Source organism: Carcharhinus amblyrhynchos, chromosome 30, assembly GCF_965287045.1.
Source record: "Carcharhinus amblyrhynchos chromosome 30, sCarAmb.v2.hapA, whole genome shotgun sequence".
NCBI classification, from domain to species: domain Eukaryota; kingdom Metazoa; phylum Chordata; class Chondrichthyes; order Carcharhiniformes; family Carcharhinidae; genus Carcharhinus; species Carcharhinus amblyrhynchos.
Window position 1 is genome coordinate 13,224,004 of NC_137353.1, and position 27,372 is coordinate 13,251,375.

General features: G+C 44.4%; 1 protein-coding gene across 1 annotated transcript in view; it reads right to left on the bottom strand.

The window, feature by feature from the left end:
* Positions 1-27,372, bottom strand: part of LOC145360025 (uncharacterized) — a 185,596-nt gene that overhangs the window by 75,091 nt on the left and 83,133 nt on the right. The window contains exons 6-12 of the mRNA XM_080214923.1: positions 26,918-27,055; positions 21,899-22,021; positions 15,145-15,267; positions 8,825-8,992; positions 6,401-6,532; positions 2,255-2,383; positions 1,029-1,157 (exon numbers count right to left, since the gene is read on the bottom strand). Coding sequence (XP_080071049.1) covers positions 1,029-1,157; positions 2,255-2,383; positions 6,401-6,532; positions 8,825-8,992; positions 15,145-15,267; positions 21,899-22,021; positions 26,918-27,055 — 942 coding nt within the window. The remainder of the gene's footprint in view (positions 1-1,028; positions 1,158-2,254; positions 2,384-6,400; positions 6,533-8,824; positions 8,993-15,144; positions 15,268-21,898; positions 22,022-26,917; positions 27,056-27,372) is intronic.

The window sequence follows — 27,372 nt, forward strand, 5'->3', positions numbered from 1 at the left end:
TTGCAACAAATTGACCTTCACTTGAAGGGGCCACTTGAATACCAGGTGTAGCAAATAAACAATGGGATGCTGGTACCACTGATAATTAATGGCTAGAAATTCCATGTATGTTAGAGTTATTGTCCAATTCACATTTCTCTTCCATTTAAACACGGGCAACTTTCTGTACGTTCCCTGCAGCCTGTGATGTACCCTGGTCCTGGGATATGAGACCTCCGCCACAGCTAGTCCACAGATCACTGCCAGAGGGAGCTCAGTAGAGAGACCCAATACCTGCCCCACACCTTTCACCAATAGCCGCACCATTTATTTAGTGTGTTGCTGGGTTTTTTTGGCTATAATTAAGCACTGGCAGTGCCAGCCTACAAAAGACACAGGCCACTAATAGTACAGTTAGAGGGCACAATTCATTGATGTGGAACACAGAATCCCTATAATGCAGAACCGAGGCCAATCGGCCCATCAAGTTTGCATCGACAACAATCCACCCAGGCCCTATCCCCGTAACCCCACATATTTACTCCTAATCTCTCTAACGTATACATCCTGGGACACTAAAGGGCAACTTAGTATGGCCAATGCACCTAACCCACGCATCTTTGGACATGATCTGTATTTGTCAGAAAGGGTCCCTGGGTGAAAATTTAAGGTATTGTTCCTGTTTGGTTGAGAAACATTGAATTACAATATGACCAGTATGATTCCTGAGATATGGGCAATAGGTACTGTGATGATAAACTGCAGTGATTTATGCCATTATCCATTTGTGCATGTTTGTGTGTGCAAGTGTGTGTTTGTGCACACATGTATGTGTGCATACAAGTGTGTGAGTACATGTGAGTGTGTGCACCTGAGAATGTGTGTTTGTGTGTGTGAGTGTGTGAGTGTGTGCGCACGCCAGTGAGTTGGAAAAGGAAAGGTTGCCCATAACGGGTACTCACTCACTAGGGGAATGGCAGGCACCTGTGCACCCTGCCACCCCTCCAATTTCTAACAGACAAAAAGAGGAACCAAACTTCCCAACTTACGTAGATGGCAGAAGCGCCCGTAGAGGCCTGGATCACAGAGGCAGGCGCCATAGATGCGGTGGCAGCGCCCATTGTGGGCACAGTTGCATTTCTTATTGCAGGTCTTCCCATACAATCCCTTGGGGCAGCCTATGAGAGAAGGCAGTCAGTCCCTGGACATCAACCAGTTTTACTTCAAAGCAAAATTGAGACATTTTAACATAAGATCAACCGCACAGGGAAGATGTGAGAAATGGAAGGGGGGGAATACAGAGAGTCTGGGCTCAGGGTGAGTGTGGGGATGGGGTATGTAGGCAGTTAGCACGGAATTACAAACATGTGAACACACACATGCACACACACCACAAACAACATAGATAAGAACACCCACATAGAGCTTCACACACAAAGGAACAGTATTTATATAGGGCTTCTAACCCTCGGCACTGTCCGTGGAGTCTCTGGGAATTGTAGATTAATCTCCCTGACACTGCAGTGAAGGACCCAGGAGAAAAATCATAGAGGCGTTAAATAAAAATGTTTCTTCTTTTTGTTTCTTTGAAGACTTTTGTATATTATAGCTGTTGTCAAAATATTGTAAGTGGGGATAATGGTTTTTTGATTGACAGTTAAGATTAATCTAATTGGATCACAGAGAGACTATTAGGTATAAGAAAGGAGCGAGCCCAGAGGACGAACCATGTCAGGACTGTGGAGTTGGGATGGTTTCAGACAGACCATGCGGCAATGAAACCTTCAGAAATGCACCCAAGCAAAGTTGGCAAGGCTTTGGGGTTTCTGTTGAGACCATAAGACTCAATGACCTGGCCCCCACAGCCTCTGTGGCAATGAATTTCACAGATTTCGTCACCCCCTGGCTGAAGAAATTCCTCCCGATCTCAGTTTTAAAGGAGCATCCCTTCACTCTGAGGTTGTGCCCTCGAGTTCTTGTCTCTCCCATTACTGGAAACATCCTCTCCACGTCCACTCTATCTGGCCTCTCAGTAAGTTTTGATTAGATACTCCCTCATCCTTCTAAACTCCATCGAGTATAGACCTAGACTCCTCAGCCACTCCTCATATGACAAACCCTCCATTCCTGGGATGAACAAGGGAAGGCCCCGAGGAGATTAAAGACCAGATAAAGTCAGTATGCTCTTCATCATTGGCCTCACCATGGATTTTAATGCAACAATGGAGGTCAATTGTATTACAATATAATGTTCCATCAGATACAAGCAGCTTACCGTCCTCACACATCTCCCCACTAACTCCTGGAGGGCAGCGGCATCTCCCAGTCAGGGGGTCACACGTGGCACCGTTCTTACACTTGCACGGGAAGCTGCAGTTTTTGCCAAATGTTCCCTCTGGGCAAGCTGGAGCAAAGGAAAAGAGAAAGAGCAGAATATTATTCACCGAACACAGTTTGCATAATTGGGCAGAGACAGCAAGGCCTGGAGACAATGCCTTCTTCATTCATGGGACGTGGGCCTTGCTGGCAAGGCCAGCATTTTATTGCCCAAGACTAACAATAATAAATGTGCCAACACCATATTAAACAGGGTCTGTTCTATCTGGTTGGCACTTTCTAACATAGACTCAGCTTGGCTCAGTTACTGGCATTCTGGTCTCTGAGTCAGAGGTTTGTGGGTTGAAACTTCACTCCAGGACTTGATTGCACAGTCTCGACTCAGCGGTATACTCTGATTGTTTGTTTCCTGTTTTATCTGTAATGTCAAAGATTTGCATTGATTTGTGTTTTTCACGAATTCAGAAGATCCTGGAATGTAAAGTGTTGTTACTGTAATAATGTCAGAAGTACATCAAGATCACACAAATTGGGAATGATAATTACCAGCTAAGCCAGTGGCATGGTGGTACAGTGGTTAGCACTGCTGCCTCACATAACCAGGGACCCGGGTTCGATTCCCGACTTGGGTCACTGTCTGTGTAGTGTCTGCACATTCTCCCCATGTCTGCGTGGATTTCCTCCGGGAGCTCCAGTTTCCTCCTACAGTCCAAATATGTGCTGATTAGGTGCATTGGTCATACTAAATTCTCCTTCAGTGTTACCTGTACAGGTGCCGGAGTATAGCGACCAGGGAATTTTTGCAATAACTTCACTGCAGTGTCAATGTAAGCCTACATGCAACACTATTAAATAAACTTTAAAACTGATGTGGATAATATTAGCAAGGACACCCAGAGAACTCCCCTGCTTTTTTGTTAACTTGTACTGTAGGACCTTTTAACATCCATCAGTGAAGGCAAACAGGGCCTCCTTTTAATATCTCATCTGAAAGCACCTCTGCCAGTGTAGCATCCCCTCAGGAATGTTAGCCGGAACTTGCTCAAGAATCTGGAGTGAGACAACTCTCTGATTCTGAGGTTAGAATGCTTCCTCTCAGTCTGGGTGGGGGGTTTGCAATAGGTCACAGATTCCCGCTGTGGCTGGGGGTACTGCTTTATAGGGGCCATGAAGACTGGCTAAAAGCAGCAGAGGCTGAGTGACAGGACTTTGCTGCTAGAGAACTGCACATGTGCAATAGTGCCCTCTGCTGCTCCTAGCCAGCTTTTGGGCGATTTACGCCCCGCCCCTTCCTCTAAAGGTAAGAAACTATTCTGCTGTTTTATTCATGCACTGAGTGCATAAGATCGCAGATTTGAACTCGCCCAAAAAAATGGATCTGAAACTCTCCCGTTTTCATACACATCCTGGACTTAGAATTTTTTTGGTCAGATTGCCCCCAAATCTTTTCGACTATTTCCGCGATTAACCTTAACCAGTTTTCCTCTCATGTCAATCTAATTAACTTTGTTCAAGATTAATTTTCTTGTCTACGATTGGAATATGTCACTTTCAAACTTAACATGGAATTCAACGGATCACTTTCCCAGTAGATCTTTCATGATGATGTTACTAACTAACCCTGCTTCATTACACAATACTAGCTCTAAGATAGCATTAGCACTAATCAATTCCACCACATACTGCTCCAAGAAACTGTCACAAAAGCATTCCACAAACTTATCTTCTAGTCAAAGTGGGGCAGTAGTTAAGGAGGGGAGATTAACCTGGGTCATTCTGAAGAATTGGGCAGGATACTGGCTGGCCATACTGAGCTGTCACATCCACTGGCCCAACTCTAACCTGACTTGTTCAACCCAAATTCTATGATCCGGTGATGCAGAGCTCACACCCCCAGTAGCTGCTGCACCCGTGTACAGCCTGCTGAGCACCTTCTTGCACTGGATTTTCTGTCTGGTGCCATCAGTTGTGTGAGTCGATATCACCAGACTGGGGTGAGAGCGGATTGGAAGGAGATTAAGAGCAAAGCCGGTATTGATGGAGGCCAGAAACAAGGTGGTGGTTGGGCAGGATGAGCATGAAAGCGGAGCCAGGGATAGGGGTGGAGGTGGACACTGACAGTGGGGCCCTGGCTGAGAACCGGGAACTGGGGTTCGGGCTCTGATAGTTGACCCTCTGAGTGAGTGGGGACTGCGTTGGATGGAAGGACACATTAGTGTATGCAATAGCAAAATAAAATATGCTTGTAAAGGTTATCATGGTCCTGCGACATTCAAATGTTTGAAAATAATTGTTTGCAGCTCCAAGGTTCAGATAGTTCAGCATGCCCTGGTCTAATTGATAGAGATCGATTGCTACAATTAACTGACAACTCCATTATCATCATATCTTGCGCCTAATGGGATGGTAGAAGGTGAACTACATGAACCTTGGTCTTTATATGTGTAATAATCCCTCTGTTCCCACAAAGAGTAGCAGGCTGGCATTTCTAGTGTCCACAAGTGACTCACACATCCCCAATGGTTGTAGCTGGGATGTTTATTCTCTCACTGAAATAGCATCTACTGTGCATTCAATTAATTCTGGAATTCTAGCTGCAGGGAATGTGCCTGTCGTGAGGCTGAGGTGAAGTGAATTCTTCCACACTTCCAACATCTCCACACCAAAGTGATCGCTTGCTATGTCCCTTATAAACAGCATTCCTCCCCTCGACTGTTTAAACCGCCTGCTGCTGAATTCAACCTCTTTAATGTAACGCAGGCATTTAATTTTTGAAATACATAAAAAGAATGCGCTCCCCTGTTGGTACTGTGAGGGTTTTGAGCCTCACAGATCCAGATGGTCCACGGTTCAATCTTGGTGTTTGGAATGAGTTAACTGATCTCACTCAGGGCAGTATTATTGATGCGAGAATTGGCTTGGAGATGGGTAAGGGGAGGGGGGAAATCAGTCAGGAATCTCATACTTATTGCAACCCAGTGATAATTGCTGAAACTTGTGGATATGACATAAGGACAGGTTTGGCATTTATTTCCATTTTAGTGAACCTGTTGGTCTCCCGATTTGGGTTGGGAAGCCATGATCTTGGACATGTTGATTGGCCAATGGCAGCAGCAAGTTGATTGGAGGCAGGAGGACATGTGACAGAATCTCCAGGAAGATGTTAAAACAGAGTTGGCAAGTTTCCAAAAAGGTCTTCTACAGGCCAGACCATTACTCCCAATAGTTTTAAAACTGCTCAATCAGCGACCTTTCATTTCCCTTTTTTTAAAACACAAATACCCTCAGCCAAGCCACACACATTGCAGATTCACGGAAATGAATAATGGCCACCTGTATTCTATCTGTTAAAATATAAACTGAGAAAATGGTTGATAACTCATCAGTTGACTTTCTTCTACTTCAGCTGAGGAAATAGAACCAGGGATATGGTCCCCAGAAGGGTGTGGGGGCTTTAGTTCAGATGAACAGTATGGTTGGTGCAGGCTTGGGAGTCTGAAGGGTCTCTTCCTCCGCTGTAATTTTCTTTGTTCTTTGTTCCTTTTATGGTTCAATCTCACCATTTCCAGGTCTGTGTTTCTCCTTCCAAACTGACCACCTAAAGATTCAGGTGTCTGGAGCTGGCTTAACCTTTGGTTCTCCATGTGGGAAAGCACCTTTTCTCCACTATGTGAGAAACTCCAATCGTGACCTTACTTCCAACAGTCATATATCATTTCACAGAGATAAAGGTAAAATATTGCGGGCGCTGGAAACTGAAACAAACACAGAAAACGTTGGAAAAACTCAGCAGGTATGACAGCATCCGTGGAGAGAATAGAGCCAACATTTCGAAACATTGGCTCGATTCTCTCTCCACAAATGCTACCAGACCTCCCATTTTTCCAGCATGTTCTGTTTATATATCATTGCACGCTGAAACTTCCACGCACTGTTGAGAATTCTTTGACTCTAAATCTTTTTCCTGACACTGCCACACAGCAGGTTCAGTTGTAGTTCCCATGTTTATGAACTGACAAGATGTATACATGGCTCAAAAATATACAAGTGTCACATCACGCTTCAGAGTTTAAGATTTACTTACTCTGGTTACACAAGATCCCGGTCCAGCCCTCTGGGCAAATGCATCCATCTCGAGCCTCATTGCAAATGCCACCACTCTTACAATCCTCACAGGTCAAGCTGCAGTCATGTCCAAAGGTTCCATCCCAGCACACTGCAAACAATATCCAGAGAGTTATCCAAATAAATCCCATATAGAATTTCAGTGAGATATTATAACTATATTATGGCTGTGGAGGCCAGGTCATCGAGTGTTTTTAAGACAGAGATAGATAGGTTCTTGATTAATAAGAGGATCAGGGGTTATGGGGAAAAGGCAGGGGAATGGGGATCAGGAAAATATTAGCCATGATTGAATGGTGGAGCAGAATCGATGGGCCGAGTGGTCTAATTCTGCTCCTATGTCTTATGGTTTTATGGTCTTACAATATTGCAATGTCCCTCCAAACCCATTGCAGAATTCTACCTGCATATAATGGTAACCTGCTGTATCCAAAGTACTGATCTCTTCAAAACTACTCCAAAAACATCCTACCCTTCCAAAATAATGACCATCTTCTCATCCATTCAGAACTACTCCAGAACCATCTCCCTGTGCTGATTAAATCATTACATGACCTTCTCATTCTCCCTGCAAATGAAATCCTGTCTCACTAGCCATCAAAAACCACCAGACTACCTTTCTCAAACCCAGTAATGACCATCTCTCAATGTCCCCAAAACTGCTTCATTAATAATTACTGATTTCTCTCATCCCATTCCAATTCTATCTCCGTATCCCTCCACAATTACTCTGTTACCATCTCACTCAGCTGAAACCAACCCCCAAGCATCACCTATCCCTTAACACGCCCCTCCAACCTCTTCAAAGTTATTCAAAAGTTAAATTTGCTCACCTTTTCTTTCTTAAACTCTGAAAGCTAAGCCATATGAAGCCTGAAAATCTGTTCTTTCTGCTATTCAATAGTAGAATATAATCTGTTTCTTGTGAGGGGTTCACTGATTCAGCTGCAAGTTCTTATACCAAACACCCACATATTAGGCTATCAAACACACTTGAAACACTCCAAAGCTCAGTCACAAAGCTACAATTGTGCTAAATCCTATCCTAAATACATCAAGACAACGTCCTACATACTTAGAATAATCAAAGACCTCAAGCTCATATCCCACATGTATTTGGGTTTAACTCCTACACTGTGGAATGTGTGAATCAACGAATGTATATTGTTGTTCAGCAAAATAAAACGCACACCATACTCCATTTGCCAGATCTTTTCGCACTCACTTAAGCTATTGCTATCCCTCTGTAGTCTCCTAATGTCCTCTTACTTTCCTATCTATCTTTATACCATCAGCAAATTTAGTAACCATACCTTTAGTCTCTTCATCCCAGTCACTCATATACATTGTAAAAGGTAGGGCACTGATTCCTGTGGCAGACAACTCGTTACATCTTGCACACTAAAAAATATCCATTTATGCCTACTCTGATTCCTGTTAGCTGGCCAAACTCCTGTCCATGTCAATATATTACCCCCTATACCATGAGCTTTTATTTTCCACAATAACCATTGACATGATAGCTAATAAAATGCCTTCTGAAAATCTGAGTACAGTACATCCACTGTCCTCCCTTTATCCACTACACATGCTGGTTCTTCAAAAAACTCCAATAAGTTGGTTAAACATTGATTTCTCTTTCACAAAACCATGTTGACTCTGCCTGATTGTCGTGAACTTTTCAAAATGCTCTATTAAAACATCTTTCATGATAGCTTTTAATATTTCCCCTATGACAGATGTGAAGCCTGTAATTTACAGCTTTCTGTCTCCTTTGCTTTCTGAATAAAGGAGTCACATTCACTATTTTCCAATCTAGTGGAACCTTCCCCGAATCTGGGAATTTTGGAAAATTAAACCCAACACCTCAACTATCTCACCAGCCAATTATTTTAAGATCCTAAAATGATGTCCATCAGGACTCAGGGACCATAGTCCTTAATGGTATTTAAGTGGTTCCATCAAGAATTACTGCACAAGTATAAAATACTGAAGTCCCCATGCCTTGTGGAACTGAGAAGGTTACAAAGACCATAGATTCCCTACAATGCAGAAGAAGGCCATTCAGCCCATCGAACCTGCACCACCAACAATCCCATTGAGGCCCTATCCTTGTAACTCCATGCATTTACCTTGCTAACCCTCCCCTGACACTAGGGGGCAATTTACCATAACCAATCCATCTAACTTGCATATGTTTGGAGTGTGGGAGGAAACCAGAGGATCCAGGGGAAACCCATGCTGACACGGGGAGAATATGCAAACTCCACAAAATTACCCAAAGCCAGAATCAAACCCAGTTCCTTGGCGCTGTGACGCAACAGTGCTAACCACTGTGCCACCATGCCACCCAAAAAGTTTATTGCACTGACGGCAGTCTCACCAAAGCTTTGGGAAAGGGTGAATTCCCCTCGTGCTTCCCCTTCCCCGCCTTCCTCGTTGCCATCATCGAACAATTGGGTTAGTTCCTCTCCGTGGTAGAATGTCACCTCGGGAATAAATCTCCCAAAGCCAGGCCGACCATTCAAAGCCTCCACGGTGTCTTCCAGAGCTGAAACGGAAGAAAGAATCAAGCCACGCTGAAAGAAGCAACACATTTCAGAGTTGTCGCGTCAATCACTCATCCCACCCGTCTCCAGATAGTATAAAATCTAACCTTTTACCTGGCTTGGATTTCTCTCTGACTGAACCCTGATCATTTCAACTTAGAGCTGCCAAAGAAAACAAGAATGTTCCAGGATTCTCAGTTCACTGTTGCTGCATCTCTCCCGCAAAGAACTTTCAATAAAAAACAAAAGACTCTCGAGGGTAAAATATAGAAATAACGTTCGAAGATTTATGCAAAAATAATTAATACTTTACACATGGCGCAGATCATTGCAGTCAATTCAGCCCCAAAGTTCAGAAAATCCTACATATTACTCTCATAACTCAATCACTTTCTATGTCAAACATGGAAACTGTTCTGTCCTGAATGTGTCACCACTATTCTCCAGCATGTTCCCTCTTCCAAGCATTCATCATCCACTTTGTAAAGCAGTTAAACCTGTTCACCTTGTCTCTACTGAGTCTGAATGCAAGTCATTTTGTAACGGCTGTGATTATTTTAATGTTGAGCATATTACTAAAGTTCCATTCATCAAGATCCCTCGCCACCACAATTAGATTTCCCACTTGAAAAAAATATTTAGAATAGTGATTCCTTTCTTTATAACAGAGATCTAGGCCTGACTCCTCCTGCACCACCTCAGACTGTTTTTTTTTGTGTTGGGGCTCACAATGTCACCATGGTCAAGGGGGGAAGGACTAGAGTGAAAGGTGGCGAATGTAGGAGGCCAGAAGGTCACTGGGGAGACCATAAAGGAACACAGCTTTCTTTAACAATGATGTGGAGATGCCGGCGTTGGACTAGGGTAGGCACAGTAAGGAGTGTCACACCACCAGGTTAAAGTCCAACAGGTTTATTTGAAATCACAAGCTTTTGGAGCACTGCTCCTTTGTTGGTGAGCCGCCTCAGATTTTCTCACAGGCTTTGCAGAGACATTGGAGGGACAAGCTTCCAGGAGGTGACCTGACAATTAACTGCCTCTTCACTCACTGTCCTAGTAAGGACAACAGGCATGTCCTGATGCTGCAGGCCCAAGCGGAGGATTCAGGAGAGATGAGTGCTGCTGACATGAGAGGACAAGAGGACAAGGCACCACAATTAGATTTCCCACTTGAAAAAAATTTTTAGAATAATGATTCCCTTCTTTATAACAGAGTTCTAGTGAGGCCTGACTCCTCCTGCATCACCTCACACTGTTTTTGTGTTGGGGCTCACAATGTCACCATGGTCAATAATAATAAGAGGAGTCCTCGCAAAGACTTTGGCCAATACCACAACTTTCAGGAATGAAGTGTCAGGGAGCAACTGGAGGGAGAAGGGTTCAGGACACGGTCACTACCAAAAGTTATTTGGCAGATTGTGATCAGGGATAACTGTGCCATCCATCAAAAATGGTCCCTGGGTTAGACTAAGAGGGATCTCTAAGCAAATGTAGCATCGCCACTAATACCAGGTGCTGGATTTTCCTGGGGTTGTGGAGATAGGATAGCAGACAGGTGTGCTGGGAAAACAGAGGGAGCACAGCCAGGATGGCACCTCGATGAGTTCCCACCACTGGGGACTTTCCTGGGGTCAGGCTGATCATTCCATCGAGGTGGGTAGCTGATGAGGCTGGTTAAGGCTTTAACCAGCGATGATTTTGCATCATCACTGGAACTTTTCCACATGTGGGACAACCTCCATCATATGCACAGATTGCCAGCTCATTGGAGGCACCTCCATGCAGCAGGCCTGGGGGCTATCAGAGTTGGAGGCCCCATGATCCTATGACAGGATATTATGGATGATTGGCTGCAAATATGGCTGCATCCAGTCCTGCAAAGGCAGTTCCCCTCCTTCCTGAGGTCCTGCCAGCTCCTGGAGCATTTCAGCACTTCTCTATTGTCCAGCAACAGTGCTTCCATGTTAAAGTTCCTTCTTCATCATTGAATTCCTACAGTGGAGAAGGAGACCATCCAGCCCATTGAGTCTGCATTTACCACAATCCCACCCAGGCCTTTCCCCGTACCCCAACATATTTACTCTGCTAATCCCTGAAACTGGGGTCAATTTAGCATGGCCAATCAACCATCTTTGGACTGTGGGAGAAAACCAGAGCACCCAGAGAAAGTCCATGCAGACATGGGGAGAATGTGCAAACTCCACACAGACAGTGATCCGACGCTGGAATTCAACCCAAGTCCCTGGTGCTATGAGACAGCAGTGCCACTGTGCCACCTTGTCCTCTTGTACTTTTTGTCAGCAGCACTCATCTCTCCTGAATCCTCCACTTGGGCCTGCAGCATCGGGACATGCCTGTTGTCCTTACTAGGACAGTGAGTGAAGGGGCAGTTAATGGTGAGGTCACCTCCGAGAAGCTTGTCCCTCCAATGACTCTGCAAAGCCTGTGAGAAAGTCTGGCCCCCAAAGGTCCATAAACATTAATATATGCAATCTTTTAGTATCACTGACTATGAAATGGTCCAAGACTCAAATATGGTATTCCTTTTTTAACATTGCAAGCAATTGAATCTAATCACAGTTGATTTTAAATGGGGTCTCATTCTATATGAAAATGCCTCCGGTATTGTTTTTTTAAAATTTTGCTTCTGTCCCATAAGAGCTTTGGCCATCTCCCAGTGTAAATCCCTGGCAAATAAAAGTTGATGCAAAGCATGTGAACGCTGGTTATTTTTGGTCAAGTTTAAGTGTTGGAGAGTCCACAATGTGTAACCGCAGACAATACTCTTTAGAATGACAAACACATCTTCAAATGATTTGCCACACGATCTCCAGGAAGAATGTTTCTGTTATTCAAATCCTGGTTAAACATTAATTCTTTTTCCATTGTCTTTAAAAGCATGCCTTAAATATTTGAATCATAATAGACTTCAGCATCCTAGGCTCTTGGAATTCTACAAAATGTCTAATTGCAACAAACTGCTGAGGGGCTGACAAAAGAAGCAGCTGGACCGAGTATTATTTCCGTGCATACTGCTTATTCGACAGCTTTGCTTTGGCAGAGATTTGTGCTGGAGTGGAGATGGGCCACTTCAGTCAAACTAAATAACCTCGACTCCATTAATATTCGGCAGGCTCTGAAATGACAGAACGAGTAAAGAGTGGAACAGGCGAAGCTGTGCTGGCGACAGCCTTGTTCGCTGCAGTCGAGAGCTGCGGCCAAAAACAACTGAAGGCGAGGGAGAGGTAACAAAAAAATGTCCAACACAGCAGAGGTACGGGGCTAAAACCTGGTGAGGACAGCGATGTTTATAGGACTATGGGTGATAAGGAAGAGAAACTTCCCACTGGGATTACACATGGAAATGGTGGGTGGAATTTTACCGCCATGTCCGCCCGCGTTTCACACGATCCTGCAACAGGCCAACAGAGAATGCTGTTCTCCGAGCCTCACCCACCCCCGGAATTGAGGCGGGCATGCCGGTAACATTCCAGGGAAGATGTTGCAATCTTGTTTAATTAAAGTTACACTGAGGAAGAGATTGCTTTGCAAACAGATTTGATTGAAGTATGAGCTCTGTTCACTGGTGTTGCTGCTGAGGCAGGACAAGGTGGGTGAATGCTTGAGCTGGGTTCAGAGGTGATGGTAGGAGAGAGAATTTGCGTTTATGCAGCAATTTTCCATATCCCCAGAGTGTCCCAGAACACCAATGAACTATCCTTCGAAATGGGGTCACCGGCGCATGCAAAACAGCAAGATCATACAAGCAGTTCCCCAGGAATGACTAGTAAATCCACCTTCACTGAGGGGTAAACAACACATGGAGAAATCCCCTGTTCTTTAAATATTATGATGTGGGTATGCCGGCGTTGGACTGGCGTAAACACAGTAAAAAGTCTGACAACACCAGGTTTTAGTCCAACCGATTTATTTGATAATAGACTCACAAGCTTTCGAGGTTTCCCTCTTCGTCAGGTGAATGGAGAGTTCTGGCCTCAGACACAGCATATAAAGCACAGACAGTTTACAGATTACTGATTAGAATGTGAATCCTTACACCTAACCTGCTGTTCAAGACCTGAAGTGGCTGACAATGTGAGTGGAAGGAGCACTGATCACAGGTTACAGAGATGTGTATTGTCTCCAGACAGTACAGTAAGTGAGGTTTTGCAAACCCAGGCAAGTCACGGGGGTTACAGATAGTGCGACATGAACCCAAGATCCCTGTTGAGACCGTCCTCATGTGTGCGGAACTTGGAACTTGAGACTGATAGCCAAGTTCTGCACACATGAGGACGGTCTCAACAGGGATCTTGGGCTCGTGTTGCACTATCTGTAACCCCCGTGACTTGCCTGGGTTTGCAAAACCTCACTTACTGTACTGTCTGGAGACAATACACATCTCTGTAACCTGTGATCAGTGCTCCTTCCACTCACATTGTCAGCCACTTCAGGTCTTGAACAGCAGGTTAGGTGTAAGGATTCGCATTCTAATCAGTAATCTCTAAACTGTCTGTGCTTTATATGCTCTGTCTGAGGCCAGAACTCTCCATTCACCTGACGAAGAGGGAAACCTCGAAAGCTTGTGAGTCTATTATCAAATAAATCGGTTGGACTAAAACCTGGTGTTGTCAGACTTTTTACTTTAAATATTATCCAGGATCTATCTATGTCTACCTGAGGGTGCAGGCAGCTTTAATCTTTTCACGTAAGGGGCTACATTTCCATTTTCTTATCACTCAAAGGGGATAGTGAGCAAATTTTGGAATGATAAGTTTTGGTATTGAACATGAATTTCAAAGCAATAAACTGATCATTTAAAAAAACCAGGTTAGTAATAAAAATGCCCATTAAAATGTGCCAAGCAGCAGAGATAACCAATAAAATCATGTTTGCCTGTTCATTAAGAAGTAGAGCTAGTGAGAGGCAGACTAGGTGCCAAGTCCTGGTCGCCCGGGAAGGTAATAGCACTGGGGCGGAGATAAGGAGTTGGATTTAACTAACACAAGCCTTGTTTTTGTCTCTGGTGGCACACACTCTGAGCTGGCCTCGGCAGGATCCAAATTAAATCGGGGATTGGAAATGGGTTGCCTTTCAGCCTACGTCTTCCTCCTCTGCCAGCCTGCTTTGTCTGGGGAGGGCGGAGGAGGAGAGGAAGAGTGTGTGTATGTGTCTGGCTCATTCCCAGTCTCAGATTCTCACTCGTGCATATTCACACTCACTCACACAAACTTTCACTCTCTCACACACACTCTCATATCACCAAAATTTGCCTGATTTCAAGAAGAAATTGGATATCGCTCTTGGGACCAAAGGGATCAAGGGATATGGGGGGAAAGGCAGGGTCAGGATATTGAGTTCAATGATCAGCTATGATCATAATGCCAGAGCAGGCTTGAGGGGCCGAATGGCCTACTGCTGGTTCTATATTTCTATAATGCTTCTAGTGTCTCTATGTTAAAGGTGCAAGAGAATTGCTGTTGTTGGAAATTTTGTAACAATAGTTTAACATTCATTTTGGATCTCGACATGGCTACATTGGGCTTAGACAGAAGTCACTGGTTATAGAGTCATACAGCCATACAGTCGTAGAGGTTTACAACATGGAAACAGGATCTTTGGCCCAACGTGTCCATGCCGCCCTTTTTTTTAAACCCCTAAACTAATCCCAATTGCCTGCGTTTGGTCCATATCCCTCTATACCCATCGTACCCATGTCACTAACTAAATGCTTTTTAAAAGACAAATTGTACCTGCCTCTACTACTACCTCTGGCAGCTTGTTCCAGACACTCGCCACCCTCTGTGTGAAAAAATTGTCCCTCCGGACACTTTTGTATCTCTTCCCTCTCACCTTAAACCTATGCCCTCTAGATTTAGACTCCCCTACCTTTGGGAAAAGATATTGACTATCTAGCTGATCTGTGCCCCTCATTATTTTACAGATCTGTATAAGATAACCCCACAGCCTCCTATGCTCCAGATTCATTGAATAGACAGTGTACATCCCACCCCACCTTCCCTTTGTGATTAACTCCTGGGGCAAATTTCCTAATACATCTCAATGTGACCCAGCCTTTGCAAAACGGAATGTAAGCAGTTGTGCAAATGTGAAATCCTCTCAGTAGTGCTGTCAGTGAGAAAGAGAAACATACGTGCACAGCTCCTCCGGTCCTCCTCCAGCTTGTGTCCGATGTCACAGAAGCACTGGAAAGATCCAGCTGTGTTCTGGCAGGTGTGCTCACAGATGTCATTTTCTGCACTGCATTCGTCAACATCTGGCAAGAAAACGCAAAGAGTCGTCAGTGCGGACGTCAGAAACGCATCGATTCATCATTCCATTAATCTCAAAGCTCTCACTGAATTGAGAAAGAACCAGCTGCAGGGGAAATGAATATTGCTTCACTTGGTCAAGACTAAACTTTACGGCCTGAATTATATCGAATACTCTGGTGGCCACATCAGTCTGTTCTCTAACCTAATATCTTCAGGCTTTTAAAATCCAAGCACTTTTTGATAGATTTTTTCATTCATTCGTGGAATATGGGTATCGCTGGAGGGGCAAGGGGTGCGACTGGACTGGGTAGCGGGGTGCGGGGAGCTAAGGGGAACAGTTATGTTGTGGGGGTGGGGCTGTATGTGTGGGGGCTAGGGGAAGGCATTATCCGGCCTGGGCACGAGGTGGAAGGGGAGCATTTTTCAATATTTTTTACTGCGCATGCGCAGTTGAAGGCCCCGATCGGAGCTGCTGTATTTCGGGTGCATTAAGCCCCGGCCACAGGCATCTGCAGGATGATTCCGAATCACTGCTTTCTTTTTCAGGCAGAGTGTGTATGCGGTTGACGGGGGGGGACCGAGAACAGGTCTAAAAGTTGGATCTGAAACACTCCCAGATTCAAGTCCCCCCAGTACTGAAAATCAAAACGGTAAAATGGGGTCCATTAGCTCCGAGCAGGATGCAGCTGTCAAGCCAAAAGGATGTGCTGCCTATCACACTATCGAGCAATGTGGGAGGCAGTGGCATAGTGGTATTGTAGCTGGACTAGTAATCCAGAGGCCCAGGGTAATGCTCTGGGGGCACGGGTTCGAATCCCACCACAACAGAAGGTGCAATTTGAATTCAATACAAATCTGGAACTAAAACTCTAATGATGATCATGGAACCATTGTTGACTGTGATAAAAGCCAATCTGGTTCACTAATATCCTTTGGGGAAGGAAATCTGCTGCCCTTACTCGGTCTGGCCGATGTGTGACTCCAGATCCACAGCAATGTGGTTGACTCTTAAATGCCCTCTGGGATGGGTAGTAAATGCTGGCCCAACCAGAGACACCCACATCACATGAATAAATTAAAAAAAACATGTCCCCTCCACTCTTTACAAGGAACAGACCATATCCACCTCAAAGCACAGTCTCCAACATTAGATGTGATATTGTGATTGGACAACCATTGTTAAATAATCCTCAGTATGCTAAGAATGACTCTGACAATCAATTTAAGGTTGTCAGTTGGGGCTGCAGTGTGACACATCCATCTCTACATATTTATGTTCATTAATACACAGGACCCTGCTCTTTACAGACAGAAACAGCACAAAAACACAGTGAATAAAATAAGTGACAGCCAACCAATCAGCCCTCTCTCCTCACAGGGTATACATTTGTTGGCTGGGATTTTTCCCAAAAAATCCGAAGTGTCAAATTTGGGTAAAAACTAGAGTAAGTCACACTGGTTATTTTTTCAGCGGGAGTTTAAAAAAGAATCTCCCACACACTGTGACTGCTGAGTACACTAGCATAAATCATGCTAAAAATCAGTGGGTGGGGCCTATTCCTGTTGGAGAGGCCGGCAGCATAGCCCTGAATGGGCCACGGCACATGCGCTGATCTGTCAGCACTGAGATCAGTGCACGCACAGTGGCCCCTGTCTGCCGGCCTCCTGATCGCTGGCCAGCCCCATGATCCTGCAATGCCGGCTGTGTGACACCCCTCCCCCCCCCCACCCCTACTGCCTGATTGCTGGTCTCCCAAATATGTCTGGGCCAATCTCAACCACCTCCCCACCCTCATCAGACCCCAGCTCCATTAGGCTCTGCCTCTGGGCACTGGCCCATGCCTGGTAGGCAGTGTCAAGGTGCCCACTGGGCATTGACACTTTGCCCTTTGGGCAGTGCCAGGGAACCCAGACTGGCACTGCCAAGATGCCAATGCACAGCGGGTGTGTCCCCTGTTGCCTGACCCTCTCGGCGGAGGCCTTGATTCCCCCCCCACCCTTCACTCCAGCGAGGTTGGGCTGCCAGCTCCCTGCATGTGGGGGGCTACTGTAAACCCCGCTGGATTGAACCACTCCTGGCAGGGTGGGGGGAGATGCTAACAGGCCCAGAGATTTCAGTCCGGGGTCCACTAATGGCATTTAAATAGTATGCAAATCAGGCACTGCATACATTATACAGCTCTGCACCAATTTCCAGCGCAGAGTTGATGGCATTGGAAATCCAACACTAGGAGACACGCTCAGGCCCAAGCGCTCAGCAGGGAGCTCACATAATGACCCCCGCTAGAGTCTCCCAGCCCGCTGTGCTAAAAAAAGCAACGCAGCAGGATGGGAGAATTGTCCCTGTTGTTTCCCCTCATATTGGTATTCCTGCAAATAGTCCTGATGAGTGCAAAACAAAAAGCTTCAACAAAAAATTTCAGCAATGTTTCAGTTCTGTACCAGTAAACAATTATTCTTGGACATTCGATTTTATTCCAGTTTCTAGCATCCTTAGAATTTTTTTGACCCAAAAAACCCAGTTTTTGCCAGGGTTCCTGTGAATGTATCAATGTTTACAGAGGGTTTCTGGGAAGATGCCAATGTATGAAGGGAGATCCTGGGAAGATGTCAATATTTGGAGGAGGTTCATGGGAACATGCCAATATTTGGACAGGGTTCTTGCAAGGTGTGAATAGTTATATTCCTTGATTGTGTCAAATTTCTCTATAGTTGTGAGGGGTGGTGGTGAGCCCTTAGGGTTGCTAACTGTGATTAAATGTATTCCAGGAGGTTTCATCACATGGCTTGCCCTCATACTCCAGCCATTCATTGGCTGACACATCCATATTTGTGGTGCACTGTCTTCTTACGCCAATTGGAAAGCAAAAAGACTCAATTGGATGATGCTCAACTGTCAGCCTTTCCTTTCCCCATTTTCAATATTTTTATACCTGGTGAAGTGAAATGTTCAAAGAAATTTTTAAGAAAGCAATCTTTTTAGCTGCCCCGATGATTTTTCTCCAAGGTTGCACACAGCAGTATCTTAGAGATTGAGCTTCAATCCAGACCAACTGTGGAGGGTTGGCAACCCCACACAAAAACACTCAAGACCCATGTTATCATAGAATGTTGACAACTCAATCTACTTCATCCAAGAACACCTGTTTCTCATTGCCTAATAAGGCCAAACCAATTAGAGTTAAGTATAAAATCCCTTCCAGCCATGAAATATTTTATAGAATCAAAGAATCCCTACAGTGCAGAAGGAGCCTGCACCAACAACAATACCACCCAGGCCCTATCCCCATAACCCCATGTATTTACCCAGCTAATCCTCCTGACACCGAGGGGCAATTTAGCATGGCCAATCAACCTAACTTGCATATCTTTAGAGCGTGGGATGAAACCGGAGCACCCAGAGGAAACCCACACAGAAAGAAGAACGTGCAAAGTCCACACAGATTTGAAATATTCACTCCCCTCACACCACCAACCACCTGCTTTGGTTAATTATGGACAAATCTGCGAGGGAGGCTGCTCAGAGGAAAAGCAACGAATTCTAAAAATTATGACCAAAACATTTAAAGGGTTAAAAAGGAAATAACCTTACATGAAATAAAATTGAGTTCGTCTCAAGACTGACTAAAATTACAGCTCACAAAGCTTTCCTATCACCCCGGGACTTGGGAAAGTACATGCATCATTTCAAAGTAAATTTGGTACAGAATTTCCAATTACTGCTTCCAAGGACGAGCAAAGTCCCTTACCTCCACACGTCCCTCCTTTTGGAACTGGTTTCAGTGCAGAGGCAGCAGATGGAACCTGCTGTCTCAGAAACATTCACATCAGCAATTTCTCAACTGCTCACACAGCTAATTGTTACAGGTTTTTAAAAACTGAAATATTCTATTTTTGTTTTGCTCTGTTGCTTCACAACCACTGACTCCTGTCCAACATCAACAGTTCAAGAACCACTGGAGATGGATCTCAGTGAGCACAGTCCCTAGTCTGCCAGCTCAGTTAGGTAGAGTAGCAATTTGGGCTTAATTCATTCTGCTCTGGAAGAAATTCAATCCTAAATGCATGAAAAATGAAATGGGTGAAGTTCTTCTCTTTGGTGAAAATGTTCAGGCAACTGAAAGGACAGACAAGGATATTGCACAGGCTAAGCTATAGCAAAGATAAGCTTAAAAAACAGCAGAGTAGAAACTACCAGTAACATTAAAGTCCAGACAAGCCTGAAGCACAGGCAAGTAGGTATAAAGTACATGCAAATATAGGATACAGATAAAAGTAACGAACACTACCCTACTTTCAGTATAATGACACAGTGGTTAGCATTGCTGCCTCACAGCACCAGGGGCCTGGGTTCGATTCCTGGCTTGGGTCACTGTGCAGAGTATTCATGTTCTCCCCATATCTGTGCGGGTTTCCTCCCACAGTCTGAAAAGACGTGTTATTAGGTGCATTGGCCATGCTAAGTTCTCAGTGTACCCAAACAAGTGCCGGCGTGTGACTCGGGGATTTTCACAGTTATTTCATTGCACTATTAATGTAAGCCTACTTGTGACACCAATAAATAAACTTTAAAACTTCAAATCTATATTACAAGCACACTTAAAGTACAGGCTCACCTATAGCACAGGCCAATCTATAGCACAGACAAACCTATAGCACAAACCTAAAACAAGGGCTGGAATCTTACTGCCATGTGATTTTCCCATCCCGCTGCAATGAATGTAGAGTTGGCTGAACGCTAAATTCTCTGACCTCACTGCCGCGAAAAATGGCGTGAACAACCAGTAAGATCACGTCCAAGCAAGCATAAAGTACAAGCAAGCCTAATAACACAAGCAAACCTAAATAACAGACAAATCATAAAAGTAAAAATGTGTGACAATCACACCAATTTTATTATTAAGATTAACAACAAGGTTTTCACCCAATTGGAGTTTAACTCGTACTGAAAGTAAATTTACAATCTTGTCACAAAACAAGATCCCATGTTGTTACTGCTCACAGTTATCACTCAGGCCATCTTTGCAAAGAGTTTGTGCATTGTAATGTCCCACAAACAATAAGAAAATTAAATGATCAGCTGATCTATTTTTGGTGGTGCTGGTTGAATGAGGAATATCAGCCAGGGCATTAAAAGAGCTTAAAAGCAAAACACTGTGGATGCTGGAATCTGAAACAAAAACAAAAAACGCTGGAAAATCTCAGCAGGTCTGACAGCATCTGTGGGGAGAGAATAGAGCCAACAGGCCTGATTTTACTGGCACGGCTGCTCTGAATTCAGGGTGGGCGAGGCTCTCAGTGTGGCATTCACCATTGGCCTCGGGCACGATCTTATAAGCCTTGGCCAACCGTGCCAGTAAAATCAGGGCCAATATTTCAAGTCTAGATGACCCTTCATCACAGCTCTGACGAAGGAGCATCTGGACTCGAAACGTTGGCTCTATTCTCTCCCCACAGATACTGTTCGGCCTGCTGAGATTTTGCAGCATTTTCTGTTTTTGCATCCTGTTCTCCATCAAAAAGTGCTGTGGGAGTTTTTACATGCACCTGAGCAGACAGGTGAGGCTTAAGTTTAACAACTTATCTGAAAAATGGCACCTCCAAAATGTTGCACACCCTCTCTGCTGCAATGACCAAGCTACGTTGTGTAGATATTGAACCCCAACTACCCCAACCCCAAAAGACTAGGGTCAGCTGAGCCAGGCTGATATTTATCTCAGGGGTTTCCAGTGGCTAATTCAGCAATATCGGATGGTTCTTGCAAATTTGATTTGACCTGAAATGAGGAAGAGCTCGAGTCGATGAGAAGAGCGAAATAGGTGGAAATGGTGTGTACTAAATATTGCTTTCTGCATAGTGAAGATGCCAAGGCATGGTACAGCGTGTAAGAGGGGCACTTGGAGGTTACAGAAAGAATGGAATTGCTACATGTATCCAGACAGATCTGGATGCGTTCCTGCATTAATTCATTAATTCAAGCTATAGAGGGTATCAGGTTCACGGAAGAATTACACTGGCCATCTCCAGTTTTCATTCTTCGAATTTTAAGGAATATCCCAGAGTTTATTCCTAAATTTCTCTAATTTTTTTTCCCTCTGATGTTCTTATCTCTCTCCCAGGGAATTATGTGCCCCTCATCCAATCAAGGGAATTGGACGATACACATAAGGGTGAGTGTAATGACTTTAATTAGGTAATTGAGGTGGGCCTGTAAGAATATGAGCTCCCTGATTAAGGGTCAAATTGATGGCCAATCAAGGAGCCTCTTGTTTTGTACTTAACCAGGCATGTCAGTTCCTCTGGCACTCCGAGTGTAGATTGCTAACTGATAGCACTCTGTATGCTGCTGAAAGACTTGTGAATAAAGGGATTTTGGTGACTTCTGCCTCCGAGAACTATTACACGAATCAGCCTTCATAAACTAAAAGAACATTTCTTCTCCTTTCTCTTATGATCAGCAAAACAAGGAAGGGAATTAAAAGAACAATGATACCGGAAAGAAAGTCTGAGCAAAACTGGAGTATAAAGCTATCAAAAGACAATCTTTGTCTTGTTGCATTTGGCTAGAAGCATTGTGGGTATTGAGTTTAAATCCAGCCACGTTACATCCATAACTGAACGGTCAATTCTCACCTTCACATGTGCAGCCGTCCAGACTGAGTCGGTAGCCTGCATGACAACCACACTCGTATCCCCCAGGAGTGTTGAAACAGTCCTGTTGACAGCAGCCAGCACCAGCGTCACACTCATCCTCATCTGTATGAGACCAAGACAAAACGTCAATCAGCCTGTCTGTGTGAAAGGGGTCACTTGGCATTGTTGGTTATTACAAAGAACAAAGAAAATTACAGCATAGGAACAGGCCCTTCAGCCCTCTAAGCCTGCACTGACCACGTTGCCCGACTGAACTAAAACCCCTTACCCTTCCAGGGACCATATCCCTCTATTCCCATCTTATTCATGTATTTGTCAAGACGGCCCTTAAAAGTCACTATCACATCTGCTTCCACTAGCACCCCTGGCAGCAAGCTCCAGGCACCCACCACCCTCTGTGTAGAAAACTTGCCTTGTACATCTCCTTTAAACCTTGCACCTCACATCTTAAACCTATGCCCCCTAGTAATTGATTCTTCTACCCTGGGAAAAAGCTTCTGACCATCCACTATATCCCTGCCCCTCATAATCTTGTAGACTTCTATCAGGTCGCCCCTCAACCTCCGTCGTTCCAGTGAGGACAAACCAAGTTTCTCTAACCTCTTCTCATAGCCAATGCCCTCCATACCTGGGAACATCCTAGTAAATCTATTTTGTACCCTCTCCAATATTGTTGGTTATTATTGATTATTGGTATTAGTTGCCATCCAGAACCTGGGTTTAAATTTGACACACGGTGCACTGGTTCAGGATGATTCATGCCTCCATACCTGAATAAGCTATTGAGAGTTCCATGTCTTTACATTTTATTGCTGCCCCCAATCCTCCAATAACTGCACTTGCCTCACCCCAGCATTTTGATGCTTCATCAAATCCTTCCCTTCCCATATCTGAGTTATACTCTTCAGCCCTCCAACCACAGGCAGCAGCCAACAGATCCCGAGGCTTGAGATTGTTGATCCACTAGATATATCTGCTCAGGATTTGGAGACATCACAATCTCAATCAAAATATGCTTTTAAATTATGATCTGAGTTCCAACAATGCTGTATAATTTAAACAACTTAAAGAAGGAGGACGCATTTATATAGCGCCTTTCATGATCATTCCAAAGCACACTACAGCCAATTGGGTACTTTCTTTGGAGTGAGGTCTCTGTTGTAATGTATTTAAAAGATGATCATTGCTTTTATTCATTGACCGATTGGTAACTTTAATACCACTCAGGTAAGGCAGCTCAATGTAAAGTGGCAGCTAGGGTGCTACATAGAACACAATAAATACCCAGGCTGGGGAATTCCTCAGAATTGCTGCTGACCTGTGAGGAGTGCAGCGAACACGGTTTACATGAAGTAACGTTGGCGGTGTGGGAAAAAAGTCAAGCAACTTCCTGCCACGGTGTTCCGACTGGGAATGGAGTAAGCCGGCACCAAGCTTTTAATCCCCATGGATTTTCAATTCATTGATCCTCGAATGTGCTTTCAGGAAGGAAATCGGCCGTCCTTTCTCGGTCTGGGGCTTCATGTGACTCCAGACTCACAGCAATGTGGTTGACTCTTAAACCCCCTTTGGGGTGGCAATAACATTTTAAAAGTTTATTTATTAGTGTCACAAGTACGCTTACATTAACATCGCAATGAAGTTACTCCAACATTCGAGTACACTGGGGGAAAATTTTACCAGGCCAATGCACTAAACCAGTATGTCTTTTGGAGCATGGGAGGAAACCGGAGCACCCGGAAGAAACCCACACAGACACAGGGAGAATGTGCTGACTCCGCACCAACAGTGACCCAAGCCGGGAATTGAATCCTGGTCCCTGGCGCTGTGAGGCAGCAGTGCTGACTACTGTGCCACCTAAATGCTGGCCCAGCCAGCAACACCCACATCCTATGAATGAAGGAATATATTTTGTATATTTCACACCTTGAACACTTATCTGGAAAAACTGGACTCGGAACTCGTTCAAAACTTGAAACCAAGGGAGAAATTATATAATCTCCCACACACATCGCAGAGGCACACTACAAACTGTAGAGAAGCATGTGAGGGGATTACAAAGCTGTGTCTCAATGGGGTTTAGAATTTTGGTGTCGCTTGATATCATTCGCACCCGATATTGGTATTGGTATTGATACAGCGTTGGTATCTGCATGTTACAGGTATGGGTACTGGTATTGATACACCAGGCTTTGGTTCCAATACCACTACAATGAGGACAGAAAGGAAAACAGGAAGAACAGGACTTGGGTACAATTGGGGGAAAGAATTACATTCCACTGCTATAGAACCATGAAACACTGAGGTCAATATCACTTTTTTTTAATGAGCCAGACTTCTTTCTGCCTTGGTTATGTTTTATTGGTCCAAATTTGTGTACCTCAGTTTATTGTATGCAGTACTCTGCAAAATGCCACAAACGTTTGTGCTGTAGAGTACCTGGAATTGATCAGAAACACACATGTAGATATGTGGTAATGCTGGTTTGCAAATTCAGACAGTGCACGAACATGTAACCTAATCACATCCTCAATGTTCCCCTCTGGGAACCATCAGTGTAATAACAGTGAATGCAGCAATAAACCGCAAATGAGGTTATTAATCACTGGGCTAGTAAAGCAGTAACAAAAACAGCAACCTTAACTCTTCCCATCACTGAATTCTATTCGTTAAGCAGAACTGGTTTTATGGAGAAGGGGTGAATCTCCCCACGCCCAGGCTTTTTCCAAACATGGTGCTGCCCTCTAGCTGTGGTGGGGGTCTTGCACCTGCTGACTGGAGTCCGAAGTTGTGTCTGCATTTACCATGTAAACTTTCGCCATGACCCAATAGTCAACTACTGGCCATGGGGTGCGTCACATCTGAGCCTGTTCCTCTCCTCAGCCCCTGGCCCTATTGGTGCATTTTCCAGCATGGGTCTTTGGACAGTGATCAAGAGTTTGGCATTTTTGTGGCATGGTTGTGTTACAGGCCTAATAAGAAATTGAGTTCAAATCCACTGTTGCATTTTGAGAAAGTAAATTCAGTTTGAAAACAAGCTGGAAATAAAAATGTAGCATCAATAAGAATGCTTAAATGTAGCATCAACAAGAGTGTTTAATTGTTACAAAAATGCATTGCTCATTTAGGAAAGAAAAATTGCTCTTCCTTAACCAAATCTGACCTATTTGTGACTTCAGCTCCCACTATAAGGGTGGGACAGTGGTTAGCACTGCTGCCCCACAGCGCCAGGGGTGTGGTTCAATTCCTGGCTTGGGTCATTGTCTGTGTGGAGTTTGCACATTCTCCCTGTGTCTGCCTGGGTTTCTTCCAAGCGCTGCGGTTTCTTCCCACAGTCCAAAGATGTATAGTTACATAGAAATATAGAAGGTAAGAGGAGGACGAGGCCATTTGGCCGTTTGAGGCTGCTCTGCTATTCATCCCGATTATGGCTGATCATCCAATTCAATAGCCTAATCCTGCTTTCTCTCCATAACCTTTGATCCCACCCACCCAAGTGCTATATCTCTTGAATACATTCAAGGTTAGGTGGATTGGCCATGCTCAATTGCCCCTTAGTATCAGGGGGATTAGTTAGGGTAAATGCATGGAGTCATGGGGATAAGTCATGAGTGGGATTGTAATCAGTGCAGACTAATGCTGGTTAGGCTACAACTGGAGTACTGCATGCAGCTCTGGTCACCACATCATAGGAAGGATGTGTTTGCACTGGAGATGTTGCAGTGGAGATTCACCTGCATGCTGTCTGGGCTGGAGGGTCTAATCTATGAGGAAAAACTGGATAGATTGGGGCTGTTTCCTTGGAGCAGTGAAGGCTGGGAGTGGGCCTGATGAAGGTGTATAAAGTTTTGAGGGGCAGAGATAAGGTGGATAGGAAGGCATTTTTCCCATTACTAAAGGGGTCAACAACCAAGGGGAATAGATTTAAGGTAAGCAGTAGAAGGATAAGAGGAAAATTGAGGAGAAAGAGAGGGGGGTGAGAGTCTGGAACTCACTGTCTGAAAGGGTGGTTGAGTCAAAAACTTTCATAATACTTAAGAAGTATTTAGATATTCACTTATACTGCCATAGCCTCCAGGGCTACAGGTCAAGTGCTAGAAAATGGGATTCGTGTAGTCAGATCTTTGTAAGTTAAGCTTTATTTATTAGTGTCACAAGTAGGCTTTCATTAACACTACAATGAAGTTACTGTGAAAATCCCCTAGTCACTGCATTCCAGCACCTGTTCGGGTATGCTAAGGAGAATTTAGCATGGCAAGGCACCTAACCAGCATGTCTTTTGGACTGTGGGAGGAAACCGGAGCACCTGGAGGAAACCCACGTAGACATGGGAAGAATGCGCAAACTCCGCACAGACAGTGACCCAAATCAGAAACCAGTTCTATCTTATATTCATTCAGTATCAAACTATTCACACATCTGCTACGGAGGAAGCTTGATACAAAACATTTATCGCCAAGAATGCATCTTAACCCCAATTTCAGAAGCGTGTTCCTTATTGCACCAAAGCAACATTTCCCACATTAACCATTCTGTAGCATCTCCAAAAGCAAGTGTTGTTTCAGTGTCAAAGTGCAACTGAAATCCTCTCCCAAAATCAATGGACGTTTGGGCTGCCTCTCTGAATTTTGCATCCTGCCCATGACAAATCCCATCCGGAAAATCCCAGCCAAAGTGTCTCCCTAATTATGGTAGATTAATGCTATGCGCTGAAATTATTGACAGTAATTCCTTAACAAACTCATAGTCTGTGCAATTATCATCAGGACTGAATTCCAAACCCAGATCCTAGAAGGAAAGACTCCTTTCTAACCTCAGTGTCAGACTCTGGAGCGATAGATCACTCAAGGTACCACCTCAGTATCAAACAATCAAGTATGGTGTGTTATTTTCTATTTAATTGTGTTGTTGTACGTTAATTAAACCCTCACTGCTGAGGTACACAAACATGATTCAACAATGACTGATGAAACATCACCTTTGTTAAGCACTACCTACCCACACATGTCTTCTGATCAGTGTCTAGGTGAAAGCCTTGATTGCAGCTACAGAGAGGACCACTGGATGTGTGGCGGCAGTGATGGGAGCATCCTCCATTGTTTGATTCACAGCTGTTGACGATTTCCATCTCAATTCCTGAAATTGAAGCAGTCGGATCACTTCACTGCTCCGTTAGCACCTTTTTCACTCCTTTCTATTCTGGTGGGCAAGCTGACTGATTTGTCAAGGTTTGCCTGAACGCAGTAGAATATTTATCAAAGAGCAGGCTCCTGCCTGATTCCTGGCCAATGTTTATCCCTCAATCAACATCACCAGAACTGACTATCTGGTCATTACTGAACAAATGCTCAATTACACTCATCCAACATGTGATAGAACATTTTGTAATCATTTCACAAATAACTCCAAGCGACAGAAGCATCCCAAAGTACTGGGTGATCGATAAGCTTGGT